At 42.0% G+C, this 19666-nt stretch overlaps 2 protein-coding genes across 8 annotated transcripts in view; one reads left to right on the forward strand and one right to left on the reverse strand.

Moving 5' to 3' along the window:
- Nucleotides 1–1377: 1377 nt before the first annotated feature.
- LOC116395963 (F-box only protein 30-like) lies at nt 1378–6120 on the reverse strand. 3 transcript variants are annotated; one of them, XM_031870234.1, is made up of 3 exons: nt 5974–6120; nt 2964–5067; nt 1378–2709 (listed from the first exon to the last, which is right to left on the reverse strand). In XM_031870234.1, exons 2-3 carry the CDS (start codon nt 5013–5015, stop codon nt 2515–2517), a joined length of 2247 nt encoding a protein of 748 aa, XP_031726094.1. In that variant the 5' UTR covers nt 5016–5067; nt 5974–6120; the 3' UTR covers nt 1378–2514. The 3 variants fall into 3 exon arrangements, with proteins under 3 accessions (XP_031726094.1, XP_031726092.1, XP_031726093.1); XM_031870232.1 differs by having other exon boundaries at nt 2964–5072; XM_031870233.1 differs by lacking the exon at nt 5974–6120 and having other exon boundaries at nt 2964–5886.
- Nucleotides 6121–8946: 2826 nt separating this feature from the next.
- Nucleotides 8947–19666, forward strand: part of grm1a (glutamate receptor, metabotropic 1a) — a 28426-nt gene continuing 17706 nt past the window's right edge. For 3 of the 5 annotated variants that reach the window (XM_031870227.1, XM_031870230.1, XM_031870231.1), the window contains exons 1-3: nt 8947–9024; nt 9896–10741; nt 13297–13546. In XM_031870227.1, the coding sequence (XP_031726087.1) occupies nt 10012–10741; nt 13297–13546 (980 nt within the window). In that variant the 5' untranslated portion in view covers nt 8947–9024; nt 9896–10011. The other 2 variants (XM_031870228.1, XM_031870229.1) reach the window with 2 other exon arrangements.

Genomic DNA, 19666 nt, shown 5'->3' on the forward strand with positions numbered 1-19666 from the left:
AAAAGAAGAAAAGAATGAAGCTCCAAAGAGAGAGAACTCACCTTTTCATTTGAACCACTAAACTAATGTTCAGCAGGAATCTCAACACCACTTGGCCAATTTAATAAAAGATACCACAGGTGTTGGGCATTCCCTGATTACATGAGTACTGAGACCTCAGAGTGAGTTCTTTTCATCAGTCCATGAAGGGAGCCAAGAGTAAGATGTTAGTCACATTTAGTTTACACATATTAAGTTTTTTCCCCCGATCTTTACAGGCTTGCATTTAAAATAGTATTCAGAGATACACTCAAAAACATTTGAGGTGCCTTAAAAATGACCTGACAACGCCGCTGCTCCATGCATGAAATACCACCGAACTCGTGCACGCAGGGTGTGATGGTTAAGAAAGTGCAAGGCCACGTCAACCAGCGTCCAGCTAGTACCCTCCACGTGTGCGAAGGCCCAATCAATGCTGCTTGCAGCTTTAATTATATATTATGCTTTTAGTTTTAATATTACTGATGCATTAATGTGTGTGTGTTGCATTTTACTGCTGCAAATATTCAATTATTGATTCCACAGTTTGACGTCCTTCAGTCACTCTTGTCCATCCAGTTTTTGTGCATTGCTGTCTTTGAGCTGGTGGTTCTCCCGCCACCTTTAATACTTCGCCCTACTTTTCTTGTAGCCAAACCTGGCTATGTCCACAATGAACACAAATCTGGTATTTTACCAATTAATGTTAGAACTGGATGGTATGTCAGTCTGGAAAAAGTACAGTGGATTTGTTCAATATGCTGTCTTAATTATAAAGAAAATAAATTCCAGTTTGTTTTTAATGTCCTCCTTATGGGAATTGTGTTTTTGATTGTTTTTTGCCAGATAAAAACAAAATTATTTTGTTAATATTTTGTACATATTACCAGGATAAACTTCAGGCTTGTAGCAGTTTTGAGTGATTTGTGCGCAGTAGCAGCTCCCCCAAGTCACTTAATTTAAAGTGGTGTTAAACTCAGACCGAGTACATCCTATGCTCCAAATAATTGAAATTCTTTTAAGCCAGGATAGTGCAACTTAATACATTTTATCCTGCCCCTTTCTAGGAAGAAACTGTAGTGCTTGTGGCCAAGGTATGTGGTTTTAACTTTATTAAACCTTCATTTAACTAGTCTAGCTCAACTGAGAGTTTTGTGCATCTGTTATGGTGACAGGACTCATCGCAAACCGGTCTTTCAACAGAGACTTGGAGCAGTTATAATTTACATATCTGAATTCTAATTTGCAAAATTGTTTGAGGCAAGAGCAGCAGCATCCTTTCCTACCACTTTTTGGTTGCCTGAAAGGCTTGGGAGTTTAGATGCTGATCATGCACTGCAATATCTAAATGTCCTGTTGAGTAAACATTTGTCTGTGCTGTCAGATTCCCAGAAAGCTGTAGCTGCCAGCCACAGTATATTTGCATCTCTATAAACTGGAAGGTATGATTTGCATGTGCAATTGAATCGTGGTCTGTAGATGTATTATTGCGATGTTTTTAGCGCAGACGCCGGACTTAAATGAATTATGGGTAACAGTGTAAGGCATTTTACTTTGGGAATCGCCTCTGTGTGACAAACTACGCCTGAATGATACCACATCTGTCTGTGACAGACTCAAACCGTGTTTTAGGGATTCCCCATTCTGGACTGGTTACTTTCTCAATCCGAGGATGGAAGCGTTCTTGAAACTTGTCAATATCTGCTCTTTCGGATATTATTCATTAAATGAGTTCAAGATTGATAACCATTTGCAGAGGTCCTATACATTTTGTACAAATCTTTATTTGAAATCGGATATATATTTAATAACTTCACTCTTTCCAAAGAGCCTATGCATAATAACAAAATTACATTTTATATTGAACTAAGGAGAGCTTTAAAGACAAATACATAAAAGGCTGTAAAGACTTTATTAAATGGTAGCAAATCACATACATTATCAGGCTATCATTAATTGCCATCTTTTTTTGACTCATGGTCTGACATCCTACAAACCCAGACAACAGATCTGCGATGGGTTGACACCCGCTATAGGAATCAGAAAGACTAGATCATTTCGGGTCACATATCAACATAGGAGGGTAAAGCAAATCTTGTGTAAAGTGCTGGCATAACTTCTGTCACAGAAATAATGCAATATAACCAACAATCTGCTTTTCCCCCATGGCTACTACTGAAAGGCAAGATAGTGAGAACATGTATACAGTATATCATATAGTATAAATCTATTATGCATATTTATCTTCAAGAAAATATATTTTCATTTTGTCAGAATAAGGACACATTTCAGCACAAATCCATGCAATCCACATAGGGACACCCACAACAACAGACCTTGATTGTGGCAATTAGGGTGTGATTTCATTCAGGCTTCTTAACAATGTAGTGTAAAACAGGAAGAGTTATACGTTTTCAAGACATCAAATATGTAATTGCAACATCCACATAATACCAGTGACTCTTGTGCTGCTACGAGGGGTCAGCTTTGTGTGGATCAGGTGTTAACGTGACGGAGGACGCGACGCAGCGAGTGTCCATCTCGTGCAGTGCACATGGCAGGAAGGGGTACCGGCTCCGTCTTGTACTCCACATTGTTGAAGTGGCACTTCTTAAGATGGTCCGACATGCTGGGGAGATCGGTGAAACCCCAAGACAACACCGGGCTGAAAGCAGTGCTGAATCTCCACACCTGTATCAGAAAATACAAAATAAAAGATGTTGGAATGAAGTTTAGAAGGGCTGCTGTTGATTTGTTTACTTGTATACTTCTGTGTTTTTAAAGATATGGTCAAAGCGAATATTTTTTGTGCGTATAATATTCTAGCATTTGCGGTAGAGCTTCAGTGGCACATCGGCTATTTGGAATGTTGCCTCTTGTGAAAAGCATAACATCTTTGTAACCGATTTGATAAGAGATTGTAAAATAAAACTCTGACTACTCACTCTGTCTTTGGTCTGCCATGACACAGTGCCAGGGGCACCAGGACTCCGTCTCCGCTCCCACTGCAGCTCGACTATGCCCCTGGTCTGGAGGAGACTGGCGCACACCTCCCTCATTGTCCGTGACACCAGTGACAGCTGGCAGAGGCTGAAACTGTCCAGGAAGCCAGCTATGTGCCACAATATCTCAATGGGAAGCCCACTAATTTGGTCAGACTGGAAGTCACTTGGAAACTTTGCCCTTGGGCAAGGCTGAACCCCGAAGGACCTGAGGTGCCTATCGTGAACCACTTTGGCCCCCTCGGTGGATGGGTAAAACCTCCGCTGAGAAAATGTGCAGCCGTAATACGCCAGAGGGCAGCGGTGCTCCATCCAACCGTTGAGACCAGCGTGAATGTCACCATGGACATTTGTGAAGTGGGAGGAAAACTGGTCCCGACGCAATGACTGACCGCAGACGAAAGGGAACATGTGTTGGTAGCGGGGGTTAGGAGGGAGGCAGCAGTTGTGCGGGACAGGCTCCACCTCCAGAGCTTCCAGGACAAGCCCGAGGCGGAGAGTGCGGAAGGGGCTCGGATAGGAGAGCTGTGGGGCAGCATGGTCACAGGCGGATGCAGAGGCAATGTCACCCACTCTAGTGTTGGTTACCAAGATGGCTGCGGGGAAAGTGAAAGTCTGCGTGCCAAAGTCAACACGGTAGCCATCAACATAGACTGTGTCAGAGATCCTCCTACACTCTCTGGACTCCTCTAAACAGAAGAGCAGCGCCGCCGTGATTAGATCAATTTCTCCCAGACCCATGGGGTCGTCGACCTGTTCCAGATCAGAGGTATCTACTGACTTGTCCTCCATTTTTGGTCGCAATCTATACCCCGACCTGTCTGGGATGAATCCTATCCGTCCATTAGGTAATGAACATTGGCCCTGGCCCCTAAAAAAATGGTAGGTGTGGAACTTTCGCTCAGGCCCATGGTTTCCTAAAAGAACTAGCCCCCTATCTTCGAGGACCACATGAGCAGCCCTCTGTGCCACGCCCTGGCTGACATGCACTGGAGATGCCATTAGGGGGGTGACTGGCTCCTGAGAAACCCCAGCATTCATGTCATCTTTCACCTCAACAGGACATGTCTCCAGGCAGGCCTCCATTCCTCCTGACAGTGGTCCATTTGTCGTCTTTAAAATCTTTGGATCGGTTTCTTTCACGGCCCCATTTCCTCTCAAACAGCTAGAACAAACACTTTGCTCCTCCATCTCTTTTTTATTCAAACCATCAGCAGGTGTTTTTCCATCGGGTCCATTCTTAAGGTCTCCAGAGCTGCTCGATCTACTCACGATACACTCTTTGCTGCCGTCAACAGAGTTCGCGCTGCTGACAAATTCCAAAGCAGCAACTAAGCTTCTTGCGGTCTCCACTGTGGCCTCGTACAGTTTACCGAAGTGCTCCTCGTTCAAGCCATTGATTCCACTGACAATTCTCTCCTTTGCAGAGCCTTGTGGGGGAGGTTGACCTGAGGATGATGACTGTGAAGGTGACTCGATAATGGTGGAGGTCTCAGGCGCAGATGTAAGCAACGCTGAGTCTGTTGCCGTGTTCTCCTTACTAACGGGGACAAGTGGCTCTCCTTCGACAGTAGGTGCCATGGCAATCACCTTGAGGGACTCGAGTAGCGTACGCTGGTCCTGAAGAGCGAGTGCCATATCTAGCTGCTCCACCTCCTCCACCCCCCGGCTCAGGCTCTCATAGGAAGTATAGTCCAGGCAGCTAACGGGCCATCTGTTCCACTCCATAGTGCAGCACACCACTCCAGCTGGACACACTTCAAGGTGTGCATACATTTGGTTGCGAACCAGGGCGGCAGGGCAGCCGTAGCCACTGTTGAGGCAGGGAACCCTCACCAGTGCGCACATAAGGTGGTGCTCATCACCTTTGCAGGAGTGAAATACAGCCCCGCACACCAGAGGACAGGCAACAAGATCGCAAGAAATGCCTGGCTGAGCTCTGACTGTGCATCTCTGATTAACACAGGACATGCAGTGAACATGGTCCCCCTCCATCTTCAGACCTCCAGGGGTGTAACGCTTCTGATAGTGACTGTGAGAAAATCCACTGCCCTGCCAAATAGTCAGAAAGAGAAATAATATCAGTGTATTGAAGATGTAGAGTATTTAAAAGTTAAATATCAACAGGTTACAACTGATGTAACTGGTGTTAAACCTTTGTCATTAGTGGTAAAAGTGATTAAACACTGACGTACTAACATAACCTCATGTGAGTACAGCTATTAAGTCAATGAAACAGGACTACCAACCAACCTGAAGGACTAAGCAAACCCAAAGTCTCTTGCCATGTCTAGAGCCTGCTCAGCGGCTGTGAAACAGCGCCGCACCTCGTGTGTGGAAGTCCACTGCAGTCACGTAATGCACCTAAAAGGCTGTTTTATACAAATACCTTTTCATATTAAAGAGGTCAAAACCTTTACTTTCTTACAGTATTAAGTCGCGAGACAGCTCCAAAAAGACCTTAGAAAACTAAATTAGGTTATAAGGTATTAGCAGTGTGTGATGATGCCAAACTTTCAGTTTGATCGACATCTGATTGTGTTCACATTGTATGATTTCCTACAGTTAGTGTGAAATGGCAAACATAATCAAATCCTTAAATGTTGGGAATATATACTATGCCCAAGCAGGTAATCAGGCTGGCTCACTTTGCCCAGATAAGGTGCATACACTGATGACAACGGAGGCAGCTTCCTACCATGAATACACAAAGGAACCGAAGACGACGAGACAAGTTTTAGCTGCTGTGTCATTTAAATACACCCTCGTACTGCAAGCCAGCTTGTTGTCAACTGTTATTTCGCTGTTAAATCAACTTGTTTCTTTGTAACAATAGCAGGCTAGCTTGCACTTACCGGCTAATGTTTGCTCACAACAGCTAGCCCAACTCGGAAGCTCACAAAAAGCTAACTTAGCATGACAATGTTGTGTTAGCACGCGAGTCGCTTCTCACCTTAACGTTGTGTTGGTAGGAACACGTGTGATGAGGTATGTTTGGTTGTTGTATCTAAATACAACCAGCTGTTACTGTAGTTACCGCTCTTGAGAAACTGCTAATGTTAGCTTACTACAATCCTTGCCACTGAGCCTCCATTTTTTTTTTCTGTTCAAAACTTTATTGACAGAAATGTAGGCCTACATTAATATTACGTTTATCTTTACAAGGGTTGATATGGACATGAAAAACGAAAAACGACAAGAACAGAAAAAGAAAAAAATTAATAAAATATAAGTATGTAGATGGATACCCTTTTGTAATTATAGATAAGCAAAAATGTAAAAAATAAATAAAATCTAAATTTGTTAATAAAGCATTTACCCTTAAGGGGTAGTAATCATTTACACTGCAATTCATCTTTCTGCACTTTTATTTAAAATACTCTACCATATCTTCAATACATTGTTTACAGAAATGATAGCTTACTTTTATGTTATGAAAATAATACATACAAATCTGTCAAGTAAAATTACATTTTGTAAAAGAGGTGGGTGTTTTTTGTGCAGTTTATTTCGAATATAATTATTACTGAATCTGCCACATCTGCACCACCTGTTCATTAAATGTAACCACCCGAAATAGAGCAGTGTTTGCAAACAGACGCAACTTCTCTAGGTGCTCGCAGCGACCAGTAACCAACAGCAGAGGTCGCTGTTGTACTACTTTTGTCACGCGGCCTCCTGGCTGGTAATGGGTAGACTGCCTAAATTCACTGAAGGTACTGAAGTGACGCGCCACGTTTCGAGGTCGGGGTCACCTACAAAACAGCACCCCTGGAGTAGGAGGGGCTGACTGGACTGTACTGAATACACTTGTCCATGAGGTGTTGAAACAAACCCAGTCGGTGTGGGACCATCATAATTGACATGATGTAAAATGTAAATATGTAAAAAGGAGTCCGAATTTACAATGACTTTTCCTTTTAAATCTTTATACTATTAATGTTATGCATACAGTTTGTGCTATTATGCTGTATTTAAGAATATGCTCAGCTGATTCTGCATACTGAGTATTGGATTGATCATGAATTAAAGAATGAAGTCATGCAAACATTGGTATTTCACTGATTCATATGAGATTTACTTGACTATGCTAGGCAACCAAATTTTACCATGCACTGTGCCGATGGCTCCCAACCCATGAGACAGACAAGACAAGGGTGAAGAGAGTGAAGGTTGGGTGGATGGATCTTTAGCTTCACCACTAAATGAGCTGTGAACTTCCGGTGATGAAAACTATGCCTTCGCTTGTGATTTTTTAAAGTGGCTTAATGTTGCATTTTAGACTGCCAATCAAGTATTTAATATAAGATGTTTTGCTCTGCTGTCTGTAAACTGTCACGATTTAAAAGGCTATCAATCCCATGTTGATAAAAAGGACAAATGTTGCTGAATATGCACCAACTTTCCTGATTCCCCCGAGTTGCAGACAGCCAGGCCCTGAAAGATTAGGCTTGCCAAAAGATTGATTGTAAGGTTTATGCTTTGAGTAAGTAAAACAGAAATGTATGTTTATTTTTTGGACCATCCAAAAGACAGTGATGAGCCCAAAAAAACTTATATAAAGATATATCTATTCCTGTAATTGATAATTTTATAATGAATCGGTCTTCATTAACCAATGCTACATCATCAAAATAATATTAGCCTAATTATTAGGTCATCGCTGGATAGACTTGTGGTCAACCCACGCAGACTGCAGTCCTAGAATAAACCAAGTACTGCCTTCGCCCTTTGCCCTGAAGTGTGGCTGCAGCATCCAAGTAGTCCCCCCTTTCAAACATGTCACTTTAATTCAGATTCAATAGCAGATGCTCGCTCCCGAAGCCCCGGGCACCAGCAGTTGCACTGTCATAGCGACTCTTTTATAAGTTTGTTTGTGATTTATACCGCCTGGCGTGAGTCACGACAAGACCCTACCAAGTAAACTGCATGTCCCTCGGGTGCTGGCCGTGTCTTTGCCTGGGATGACGTGCAGGGTGAAGTTAAACCATTGATTGACTTAATCAATGTCTTCATCACTAACTGACGGTGTTGTTTCAGAAGTTCCATTCAGTGATAGTAGCTTACAGTGGCTGGTAAACTCCTCGAGTTGACCAAAAGACAATCAATAATGTGAAAAAATACATTCTTTTCTGCAATTTATTTTCCAATGAAGAGCTCACCAAAGGATTTTGGCCTTATGGCATACATGTTAAATATCAGGCATAGTATGTAAAGCTTTATTTAGCAAGTTAAAGAGGTCTATGACTGGCCCCTGTTGACCTTATGGCTTATGACATCAATGACCTTAAATCAAACGCTAGATGGCTCGATGCAAAATGTTGACTGCTGTCCATGGTGCTGAAAACATCCATTGTGGCCTATTAGAAGCCAGGGGCCTCAAGTGAACTCAGGAGTGGACACATGAGGTATATTAGTCATGAAGGACAGCTGTGCCTGACGCCTCTGTCTGCTTGTTGTTAGCGCTTGTCAGTCTAAAATGCCACAAATTCTCTTCAGTTATAGCAAGCTGTCAGATAATTAAAATGGCGGTTAATGCCTGACACCAACACCTAATCTCGCTTTCTCTCTCACAGAATAATTTTATGATAGTGATATAGATTCGACGGTGGATATGTTGTCTATACTTTCTCATCAAACATTTTCAAAGCCAATACTAATGGTAGTGTAATAAACCAGCGTAGGGAGCCAACTATCTTGCACAGAAGCTCAAATGCTCCACTGATGTGGTTTATAATACCTGACAGCTGACTTCAATGTTTTGGCAGTCATTTTTTTGCACTGATAAAGCATTGCAGGTCTTACTCTCATAATGCATGTTTTTAAAGACGTGCAGGCATTAGAGATAGTATACTGTAGAAAAGGCGATGGTTGCATGGGATCTTCACATTTCGAGTGGAGAGAGAGAGAGAGAGAGAGAGAGAGAGAGAGAGAGAGAGAGAGAGCGGAGGACCACGCGCTATAGAAGACGGGCGAAGGTACGCGACATGTCTCAAGGATTCAGGTAAGTTTGGATGCAATAGACACAGAAGAAAGCCGCTTAAGATATGTTATGTATGATGCAAATAGGGCAATGAAAAAGATGGATAGATGGAGGTAATATAGTCTATTAAGAAGAGTTTCGTGTTTTGCTGAATGATATTAGCTTATTCGTGTATTATTTTTGTTAGACTAGCATTGTATTATTATTATCACTAGTAGTGCTGTAATAGTATCAACCAATACTACCGTAGGCTGCACGGCAGATGAATAAAATAATGTACGGTGCGATTGAAACAAAAAAATAAACTAGGTTGTCTTATCCATTCTCATGTCAAATTCAAATAGCAGTCGGATACGGGGGGATTGCTGTTTCTCGGCTTTATTAGAAACTAGCTAGAGTCACATCGTAAAGAATGTGTTTAAGAGTATGACTGGCGTCCAGGTAACATCCCATAGACGTCTTTGTAACGTGTTTGGAAAGCACACTGTCCACGGTGCTGAAATCTGGTCTCTGCCCGATTTTCTCAATGGACAGCGAGCACAGCACTTTCAGCCTCTCCCGGTAAATAGTACTGGCTATTTGTAACAAATAAGATTGCTTGAGAAATGTTAAAGTACGTGCTCCATTCAGAACCAACCAGCTGCACGGTTGGGCAATTCCCAGTGGACAGCAGTACTGTCCAGCTACTACTGCCCAATGATCAGGTAGGTTTGAGTTAAATGCCTTGCTCAAAGGCACCTCGTGGTTGCTGATAAGAGAGGCACGAATGTTGCCAGCTGTAGGAATTAAAACAGGACGTCGATGGAAGGGAGCATGCGTGCATAGCACTGTAGCATCTGGCCTCGTTTCTCCCTGCCTACATATCACAGCAGTCTGTCTTATTTATCTGCAGGTGTGCGCGGATATGCCCCGGGTGTCGTGCTCACGGATCGTGGTTGCTGGGATGAACGTGGATGTATTGACAGACAGCAGATATAGTATGCCTGCACAGTTGGAACGGCTCACGCGATGTGGCACAATATGGCACGCGTAAAGATGGGTCTCTTCGCTCTCCTGTGTCTCCCCACGTTTTTCTTCCGCGTCCTCGTGCTCTCTCACAGCAGCAGCATATATGAGCGGTCGGTGGTCCCTCGCGCCCTGGTCCGCTCCGTGGCTCGTATGGATGGAGACGTGATCATCGGCGCACTCTTCTCCGTCCACCACCAGCCGTCGGCGGAGAAAGTAGCCGAGCGGAAATGTGGGGACGTCCGCGAGCAGTACGGCATCCAAAGGGTTGAGGCCATGTTCCACACGTTGGACAGGATCAACGCTGACCCGAACCTGCTTCCAAATATCAGTCTGGGCTGCGAGATCCGAGACTCCTGCTGGCACTCTTCTGTGGCCCTGGAGCAAAGCATCGAGTTCATCCGGGACTCCCTCATCTCCATCCGTGATGATAAGGACGGGTCCAAATGGTGCATTGACGGTACCCCGTCCCACCAACCTCCACCCTCCAAGAAGCCCATCGCAGGAGTGATCGGACCGGGATCCAGTTCTGTGGCCATCCAGGTGCAGAACCTCCTGCAGCTCTTCAACATCCCGCAGATCGCTTACTCTGCCACCAGCATCGACCTGAGTGACAAGACGCTGTTCAAGTACTTCCTGCGGGTCGTAGCCTCAGACACCCTCCAGGCCCGGGCCATTCTGGACATTGTCAAGCGGTACAACTGGACCTATGTGTCCGCCGTGCACACTGAGGGTGAGGCCCCTTATCACTGATCTCGTTAAATCACCATAGTGTGTCAGCAGCCATGTTAGTCTTGTAGTGGATAATATAGTGAGTCTATATGACTTCATCGTTCATTATGGTATTTTCGATTACCATGACATCACTGCAATGTGAGACACATACATGTGCTGTGATATTTCATGCTAACATTTTTAAAATAGTCGGGATTATTATACAGTTCTTTCCCCTTAATACTAGATCATTTTCACACGTACAGTATCTGCCTGTCTCAGTCTTTTGCTCTCAGGCTTTTAAGAGCAGGTTTTTGCAGCCACACATAATTACTCCAAAGCATATCTTTATTATTTATAATTTATATGCAGTTTTCTTGAGTTGAGGTTGTGTGGACATTGCTTCAAGCATCTTTCCACAAATTCCGAAACATTGTCATACAAGTTGTGTTGTTAGAGTCTTGAAGCAAGTTTTAAAGGTCTGTATCCAGCCAAACACACGAGGGACTGTTTTTGCACTCACACTTTAGGTGTTCATTTGAAATGTTAAACCAATTCCATGGTTAAGTCAGGAGGATGAGGCTGGGATGAAAAAAATACATTCATGTTTCACATTTCACCAGATTCACATAAATTAAAATAGATGTCTTATCTCCATAGAAACTCTTGCAATAATAGTATTCAGTTTTTCATGGCATAATTGGCTCACCCTTCTTTTTTTTTACTCCATATGCTAATTTGTTCAACCGAACAGTACACCAGTGTATTATGGTGGAGACAGGAGGTAAAAAGGAGATAGCAGTTGTGTAGGCAGAGTAATTACTGTAAAGTGAATTATGTCCGTAGCTTTTTTATTATATTTTTCACACAGTCTGCACCCAAAATATGACTGACAGGCTGTATTACCCAGGATCCCCCTGAGGAGCTGCAGACTCATGGGGAGTGTAAAACGTCTTTGGAAAGTCCTACTATTGTCAGGTGTTGGAGAGGGGCTTTAACATAGGTTGCTATCTGATAGATGAAGAGAAGGTGTAATGGAGCTGTAGTACCTGGAGTCATAAATAGGTGGCGTCAGCTGTCTGACCTTCAACATACAGGGGGTGCCTCTGGGACTGAAGTGATAATTTAAGAGTAATGAATAGCCAGTCAGGGGAAGGATGGATTTGATTGCAAGCAACATCATTTACTCAACCGGCTACAGTGTGAGTGATCAAAATAGGATACTTGTACACTTTAATTGGAATTAAATTGTGTTTTTTTGTTTTACATGCAGGTATTCTGTAAATATAAACCCTTACACTAACTTTAGGTTCAGCTTTGTAAGAGACAACAGAGACGTTTGGAACCGCAGTAAATGTTCCTAACTGAGACTTTACATCCTAATTCATCTAATGCAGACCTTACCCTCAACTTTGAGGAGTCATATAGAAATCCACTTGTTTGTTTCGCTCTATCTCTAGCTATCTTTGAAATAGTGGTCACGACTGCCTTAAGCTTGTGATTTTATTCCTCCACCACCTCAGAGAAGTAATATATGCAGCTCGTTCCCGTAGCAACAGCTAGGGCTGTGAAATTGCATAAATTACCTGTCCCGATCACCATCCGAGTGGTAGGAATACTCAAAGCAGGTCTTTGGTAGTCATTGTTAAATGGGCTGTCAACTAATGCACCACCACCACCCACCTGTCTCACAGTTTAGATGGAAAGAGTAGAATAATTGGATATCATTATTTCCATTTGAAAATTGCCTAATTTTTTCCAAAGGACTATTGGAAAACCAACACATGGGCACATTGCGTGCCAGAGTAAATGCATTACTGTGATGCCTATTTCATTTGTCACCTTCCTTGCTCTATAAAGCCATGCCACACAGATCTAGTGTTTGTCTTCACCACCCATATACGGGTAGAGTGGCCTGGAGTCCCCCAGGAACCTGGCTCCTCATCAAGGCAATTGCACAACAAATGTTTTCAGATTTTTGTGGGTAAAGCCTCTTTATTTTCTTTTGATAACACACACATTCAGAAACACACACAGACACATGTTCGTAATCCAGCTCTCATGCCAAAGAGCTGTGGGTTTTATCAACAATCCATCCGATCGTGACACAGTAGTACAAGCTCTGCAGTCCGCATGGAAATAGAAGATTTAGACTTAAACAGCTTTGACGGGCTCTTGATTTGGATGATGTGCTGTTAAACAAGGATAGCTATCTTCACCCCTTTTGGATTTGATTGCAATCAGTAGCCAGTAAACTCTCTGACACTCATTATCAGAGGATCAGAGCTTTGTCTCAGTCAGAACTTGACGCACTGAACAACTGCTGGGGGACAATGTCCACACTAAAGGTGAATGCTAAGACAAAAGCATCAAAACCTTTGTAGCCATGTCTGCTTTGCACTTTGTTTGCAATTCTGCAACACACTTCTCACAAAACGCAATACACTGTTTCTTACATTAGCCACACATGTTTCAGAGGTTGGATTACCAGAAAAAAATGTTTAATTCCAGTAAATTCAGAATGTTTTTCGGCAGATTTCTCACTATTTAATCTATTTTCTTCATCACCTATAGGAAACTATGGCGAGAGTGGCATGGATGCCTTCAAAGAGCTGGCCTCTCAGGAAGGTTTATGCATTGCCCACTCGGACAAGATCTACAGTAACGCGGGAGAGAAGCACTTCGATCGCCTTTTAAGGAAACTACGGGAACGTCTACCCAAAGCCCGTGTAGTGGTGTGTTTCTGCGAGGGCATGACTGTCCGAGGTCTCCTAATGGCCATGAGGAGACTGGGGGTGTTTGGGGAGTTCCTCCTTATCGGCAGGTATGGATCTTTTATTCAAACCTTTTGATTCACAGATGAGAGCATGTCTCTTGATGGCAAGAAATTGGTTAACAGGCTGGAAGGCTGCGAGATGCTATGTTGTCCTCCTGATGCGCATGTCACCAAGGCAACCGAGAAGAATTAGACCGCATACCAATAGCACTGAATAGAAATGTTCTCCAGCAATGAATAATTGGTATTTCTGTCACAGACACAAAACTAGAGAGGGATACAATGCCTCCAGTCCATTCTTTCCCTTATCTCTTATTTGCCTTTTCAAGGCAATGGAGGTGATTTTGCTTTTAACAATCACAGAGATCTATTTCAGACCTTATTGAATCCACCTGAATTGTAGAAATCTTTCCTTATTGTGATCACGCCTCTTGATATTCTCTCCATTTTCTCCACTTCCTTTCTTTCTCCGTCTGTTCGTCAATGTTGAGTGACAGTGACTGACTGTAGCTGCAATCTTAGTCATTACAAAAGGGCAAAGTAGACACGTCTCACACACGTATACAGCAGCCCATTGCACCATGAAATAGCCCTCGAGGAACATTCACACTTGTCAGTAAAAGCCACAGAAACCTTGATGCTACTTTTCAGTTCATTCGTGCAATATCTGTCCGCCATCGTTTTCAGAGAGGGAAGAGGTTTTTTTGGCATTGGTCTGTTGTAGGGCAGTTGTCACCCGTATGTTGTATGAGGAGGACATAAATAAGACAGCTAATGATGACTGAGACTTGTAGCCTATCAGTATTTGTTGGAGATTTGATGAGCACTGCATGATTGCAGCACAGTGACGGTTTTGGTCTTTTCATGGGATCTGTTGACAGGTAGACAAATACAGAAAAACTTTGAATTGTCTTGTTGAATATATACAGTATCGAATAGATTTAAATTAGACCTTGTTACGTTCAAATAAATCTGGTAATTAGTTATGATCCTTGTATGTACATACATAAGGTTCTCCAGTCTAATATACACTTCTCTATTCTCTGGCACTGAGGGATTTGTTTCGTGTCATTGCCATTACCCTTGAGGAGGCCTTTCCTATTTGCTGTAATGAAATGCTGTGAGAAACAAATGCTTCTCTTACTTGCCTCTGTTTACGTTGTATGTGTTATATTCAATGCATACATTTAAGCTCTTGGCCGGGGAAGGCACTCTTTCTTTTCAGAGGCAGAACATGCCTTTTAAATTATCCATTATAACGACACTCTAGGGTTACATTCCTTATCATATCTCTCCTTTTATTTTTGCCTCCATAGGAGATGGGAAAGTGGGTCTTTTTTTAGCTTTTGGGAAATCTCCATGGGCGGAAGAAATGCTTCTGGGTCAGAGAGAGAGAGAGAGAGAGAGAGAGAGAGAGAGAGAGAGAGAGAGAGAGCGAGAGAGAGGATATATATGTATATATATATATAGAGTGTGTAAATATGACAGAGGGAGTCTGGGCCAACACAGATGCCGAGCCATGTGTCTCTTTCCCAGAATGTAGTGGAAGACTCAATGAAGCTGTCAGACAGGTATTATCTCATCAAAGGGGAACTTGTTTCCTTAATTCATGCTTTCACCTTTAAAGAAGCCTCTTCCATGAAATGTTGTGTGTGTGTGTGGAGTTGAAAGAATGTTAGATACACAAATACAAACAACGAGTGAATGAAACAAAGTGACAGAGCAAGAAGAGTACAGACAGGCCAATATGTCAATGAACATCTAATGCACTGATCTTTCTTTTGTTGTCATTATTTTGTACTGTGCTCCAAATTATTTTATGTTATGTCCAATTTATGTTACTTACAAAAAAAGCATCAATTACTGTGCAGCACTATAATTGCACACCAGTGTGCTCTCTGGTATCACAACAGACAATTGGGAAGCATCTTAACATAAGACAAATGTTTCATTACATTTCGTGTGAGTCAACTACAACACTGGTAAATAATCATTAGCTTTAAAATCAACATGGTAACAATCAAGCCAGAACAAGTCAAATGTGACAGGAACACGTGTTTTTTTCATACTCAACAAGCACTGTTGCGGTCGTCGCTGTCAAAGATTTATCACAATTATAGCATCAATGTCTAATCACCACATCAGCAGCTTCCAGCAAAATCACTGAGGTGAGGAGACAGTTATTGGCTTATACGTCTCCTTGACCTTATACATCTCTCCATTTTATTGCACTCGGTACAAACAAACAAAACCGCCTAAGAGATGGCGTACCCAACATTAAAAAAGATTTGGAAAATCCAAAAGCAGGCAGTGTTGTGGTTTTTCCACACCATATACCTCATATGTGGAGAGGATCATAGAACACCACACAAGCGGACAAAAACACTACACAGCAATGGCTACATAAACTACATGCAGAGAGTTTTGAATCTGAGAGCTTTTGTTTTAGCTGCTCGGCTAACCTGCTCTTCAGACGAGGGCCAGGTGTGGCTGCGTGCTCGACCCACTATATCCCTGACCTGCAGACTCTACTCTGCATCACTTCAACACTTTACATCCACTCCGCTCTGCTATTGTCAGTCAACAGGGCCCTTGTCTTTCTCTTTATGTGATGTCAATCATGATTTCGCCAATTAGCTGCCATTTCTCCATACGACTGCACACACACACACACGCACACAAGATACAAGATTTATTCCATGCAAACACTCAAATACACACAAATCGCACACAAACACAGACATGTTCCCGACATAGATTATCCACTGATTATGTGTACTGTTGCCATCGCAACTGTTGTACTTGGCTAACTTCTGCATAAACTAAACTGTCTTACAGCAAGATGCAAACTCACTGAGGTGAGGTTTTGCAGTGGAGTAGTAACGTTACAAAACCAGAGTAAAGAGTGCAACTGAACAACTTAATGCTTCATCCACACACTCTTGTCACACTGTAGGAAAGGACATTTCTATCGCCAGATGAGTGATAACTTTGTTTGGTTCATTTTCTGTGACCAGTGTAGCATTAAAGCACGGTGAAAATCATTTTTGAAATTCCATTATCTTTTGTACTAGTCAAATTTACACTGCAAACACTCAATGTCCATTCTACTCCTATTCTATTTCTATGGGCTACATTCATCTGTCATCATAGCCAACTTCAAGTGTATGTAAATGCTGCTCTGTGTCTGTGGGAATACTCAACTGTTTGCTTACAAGTTCACCATAAAAACCTTATATGTTGATGTATAAAGTATGTAAAAATGTCAAGCGGAGAAAAATCAACATATGCAGGTTCAACAAAGTAGTTGAATGCCATGTTATCTTAAACATAGCGGTGGCGGATCACAAAAAAAAGGTTATATGAATATTTTTTGTAACCATCTTATGTTATTTATATCGACAAATATTGTCACCCCGTTAATAGGTGCGTCAGATGACAAATCCCACATATATGCTGTTTTGGAAGGCAATGAAAAAAAATGACATATTTTGTTGTCTGAGGACTTGTTGCATGAAACATATCGGATAATCTCATGAAAGGATTGGCTCAAAAAAGAGATGTCATCTGATAGAGCTTGTAATTGAAGCAATGGGGAGAGTTGATGTATTTTCACAGAGGAGTTTTAAAGGAAATGAACAAAGTTTTGCTTTACCTTTCATAAACTATCACAGACATTGTGAAGTTCCATGACAAATAGACCTTGTCGAAATGAATTAAAAACATCAGGCCTCGACGTTTTTCTCAAAGCCTCTTTGAAGTTGATAAGGATTTTCACCCAAATAGTTTAGAATACAACTCAGAAATCAGTCTCATCGTAGGGACTCATTTTTATGCCCATCGGAGAGCAAGCAACAGCTACAGGTGAATGTAATACGCATTATGAGCTATATATGAAAATAAAATCATTGTTCCACTTTACCCTCAGAACAGCCTTATTTGTCTTTGAAGTGCAGCCACACGACTTGAACAGTGAAGTTTCACGGGGAGACCAGGAAGTTAGTGTGTGTAGAACAGTGTGCGCTTCATAGAGTGTACTTGATGCAGGAAAATAGCCACAGACTGTTATTATATATGCCTGTTGCTTGACCACAGAGAGCAATACACACAATCACTCCCAGGAGGTCGCTGCCCATATTATTACAGATCCACCACCACCATGTTGCTGTCAGCCAAAGTGTCTTTTTGCTGAAACACTGTATAGATTATGTTTGGCGAGATCTTTTACCTTGTCAGCGGGATCATTTTGCACAATCCAGGCAACAATAATTGGCCCTTGAAAATCTGTTAGGTACATTAGATACCTTGTTATAAAAGCAATATATGTGTGTTCTGCAACTAACTGTATAACCAATTACATAACAGAGACACTTGATGGGAGTAAGAAGTACCTACAGCTATATGCTGCACATTGAACACACAATCGGAAATCGAGTATACTCATGAAGAAGCTTAAGACCAACGATTATTCCATACTTATTTTGAAAATCACTCTGGTTGCTTTGAGATGGAATATGTCTGTGAGTTCACTAAGCTGACAGGAATATAATATAGTATCCATTAAACATCTGTTAGTGTGTGTTTTAATTAAGGTTTCACCGAGGCAAACACCATTACATTCCAGTTAAACTGAGTATTACAGTAATTCTCTGAATATTTCCACCTACTCAGTATAATATAAAGAAATTGCCATGAAATAGGGTTTTCAGCTTTGAAAGCTAGATATACATCTACGGTACAGTGTCTTCTGCTATCATTCCCCTCTATGCCTGTTCCCCAACACCCAGCCCAGTTTCTGAATGGCAGCATGGAGTGAAACCATCTACCCATTTGCCTTGCCTGATCGCTCTTTTGCAATTAGCACCATTCATTTTCTCTCTCTCTCTCTCTAATGCTGAATGCTGTTATTACTAAACACCATGTGCATAAGCTGCTTCTCCACATGACACACTCATTTCTGCCCCTGTCTTACACACACAGTTTTGGTCTCGGTCCGATTTTGAATGCTTGCCTCTGTTTTTTTTATTATTTTTTTTATTTTATTCTCAACAAAAAGGACACTGCGACAGAAATGTGGATGTTCTGCCTCTGTAATGGCATGGCCAAGTCATTCCCAGGGTATGACTGAGTCCTTTTTGAGACTGTGCTGAGGTGCAAAGAAAGCTGTGACCCCATATTGTGTGTGTCACATGCATTTCTGCATTTGGTTGTCCTATTCAATTTCTTGTAACAAGGGGACTCAGGTTTTGCTCTGAGCTTGAATAAATGAAACGTTTAGGGCGCCAGAGAGTGAAAGAGGGGAGTTGTGGCGCGACACATTTAGCAGCCTTTTCCCTGTCATCTCTAAGGCTTTTATCTCCTTCCCATCTCAGTAAGGAGAGCACGGAGGATGCGGAATTCTGCCTATTGACTTGCAAGTAATTTGGCAAATAGCAGTGTATATAAGCAAAAATGAGACCGTATCTCTGGGAACAGCACTGGCAACATCCTCATCCAGAATTGTAGATGTACAAGGGGTTGAGACAATCTTTTTTGTTTGTATGCTTTGTTTTAATCCATCCTTCATGAATTATTCTGTCTCAAACATTAGAAGATATATTCAGATTAATGAAAACGGGATTGAAGAAATTTAAGAGAGCAGATAAAGATTTACATTTAAACATTTAAAGACAAATTAAACTGTAACAAATAAGGGATGATAGCCTTCTTGCTTTATATCCTGCAGAACTGTATTCAGCTTAAAATTACAGGCAGGTTTTTCTGATCATCCACAATTCTCCTCTCGCCCTTATCAGGATTACTTCTATATGTGTGTGAGGCATGATCCCCATGACTGAGAATATGCTGCACTCTCTTGCTAGTCTCGTTCTATAGACATATCTTTTATTTGTTAGGCTTCCAGTGAGAGCACAATAGCGACTGATACATTAGTTATGAATTCAACTTAAGGACTCAGAGAGCAAGAGAGATAAAAGTGTGGCAGGCGGTAAAGGGGTGGGCTGGAACATGAGACAAAAACAGAAATGAGTGCTGAGCCTCTATCTTTACGTTATTCTCTCTCTCTGTGCGACATGATTCTGTCCTTTTGACTCTCTGCACTAAACTATTCTTCATGCAAGTTTAGTGAGAGTTTACTTGGGCACATCATGCAGGAAATCAAGCTCAATA

The sequence above is a fragment of the Anarrhichthys ocellatus genome, unplaced genomic scaffold, assembly GCF_004355925.1.
Source record: "Anarrhichthys ocellatus isolate YVR2014 unplaced genomic scaffold, GSC_Weel_1.0 scaffold52, whole genome shotgun sequence".
NCBI classification, from domain to species: domain Eukaryota; kingdom Metazoa; phylum Chordata; class Actinopteri; order Perciformes; family Anarhichadidae; genus Anarrhichthys; species Anarrhichthys ocellatus.

Bases quoted from the DNA above. Each gene is read 5' to 3' on its own strand.
- LOC116395963 (XM_031870234.1), bottom strand. From the start codon at position 5,015: ATGGAGGGGGACCATGTTCACTGCATGTCCTGTGTTAATCAGAGATGC. The intron at 2,710-2,963 runs GTGAGTAGTCAG...TTTCTGATACAG, and splicing joins CATGGCAGACCAAAGACAGA to GTGTGGAGATTCAGCACTGC.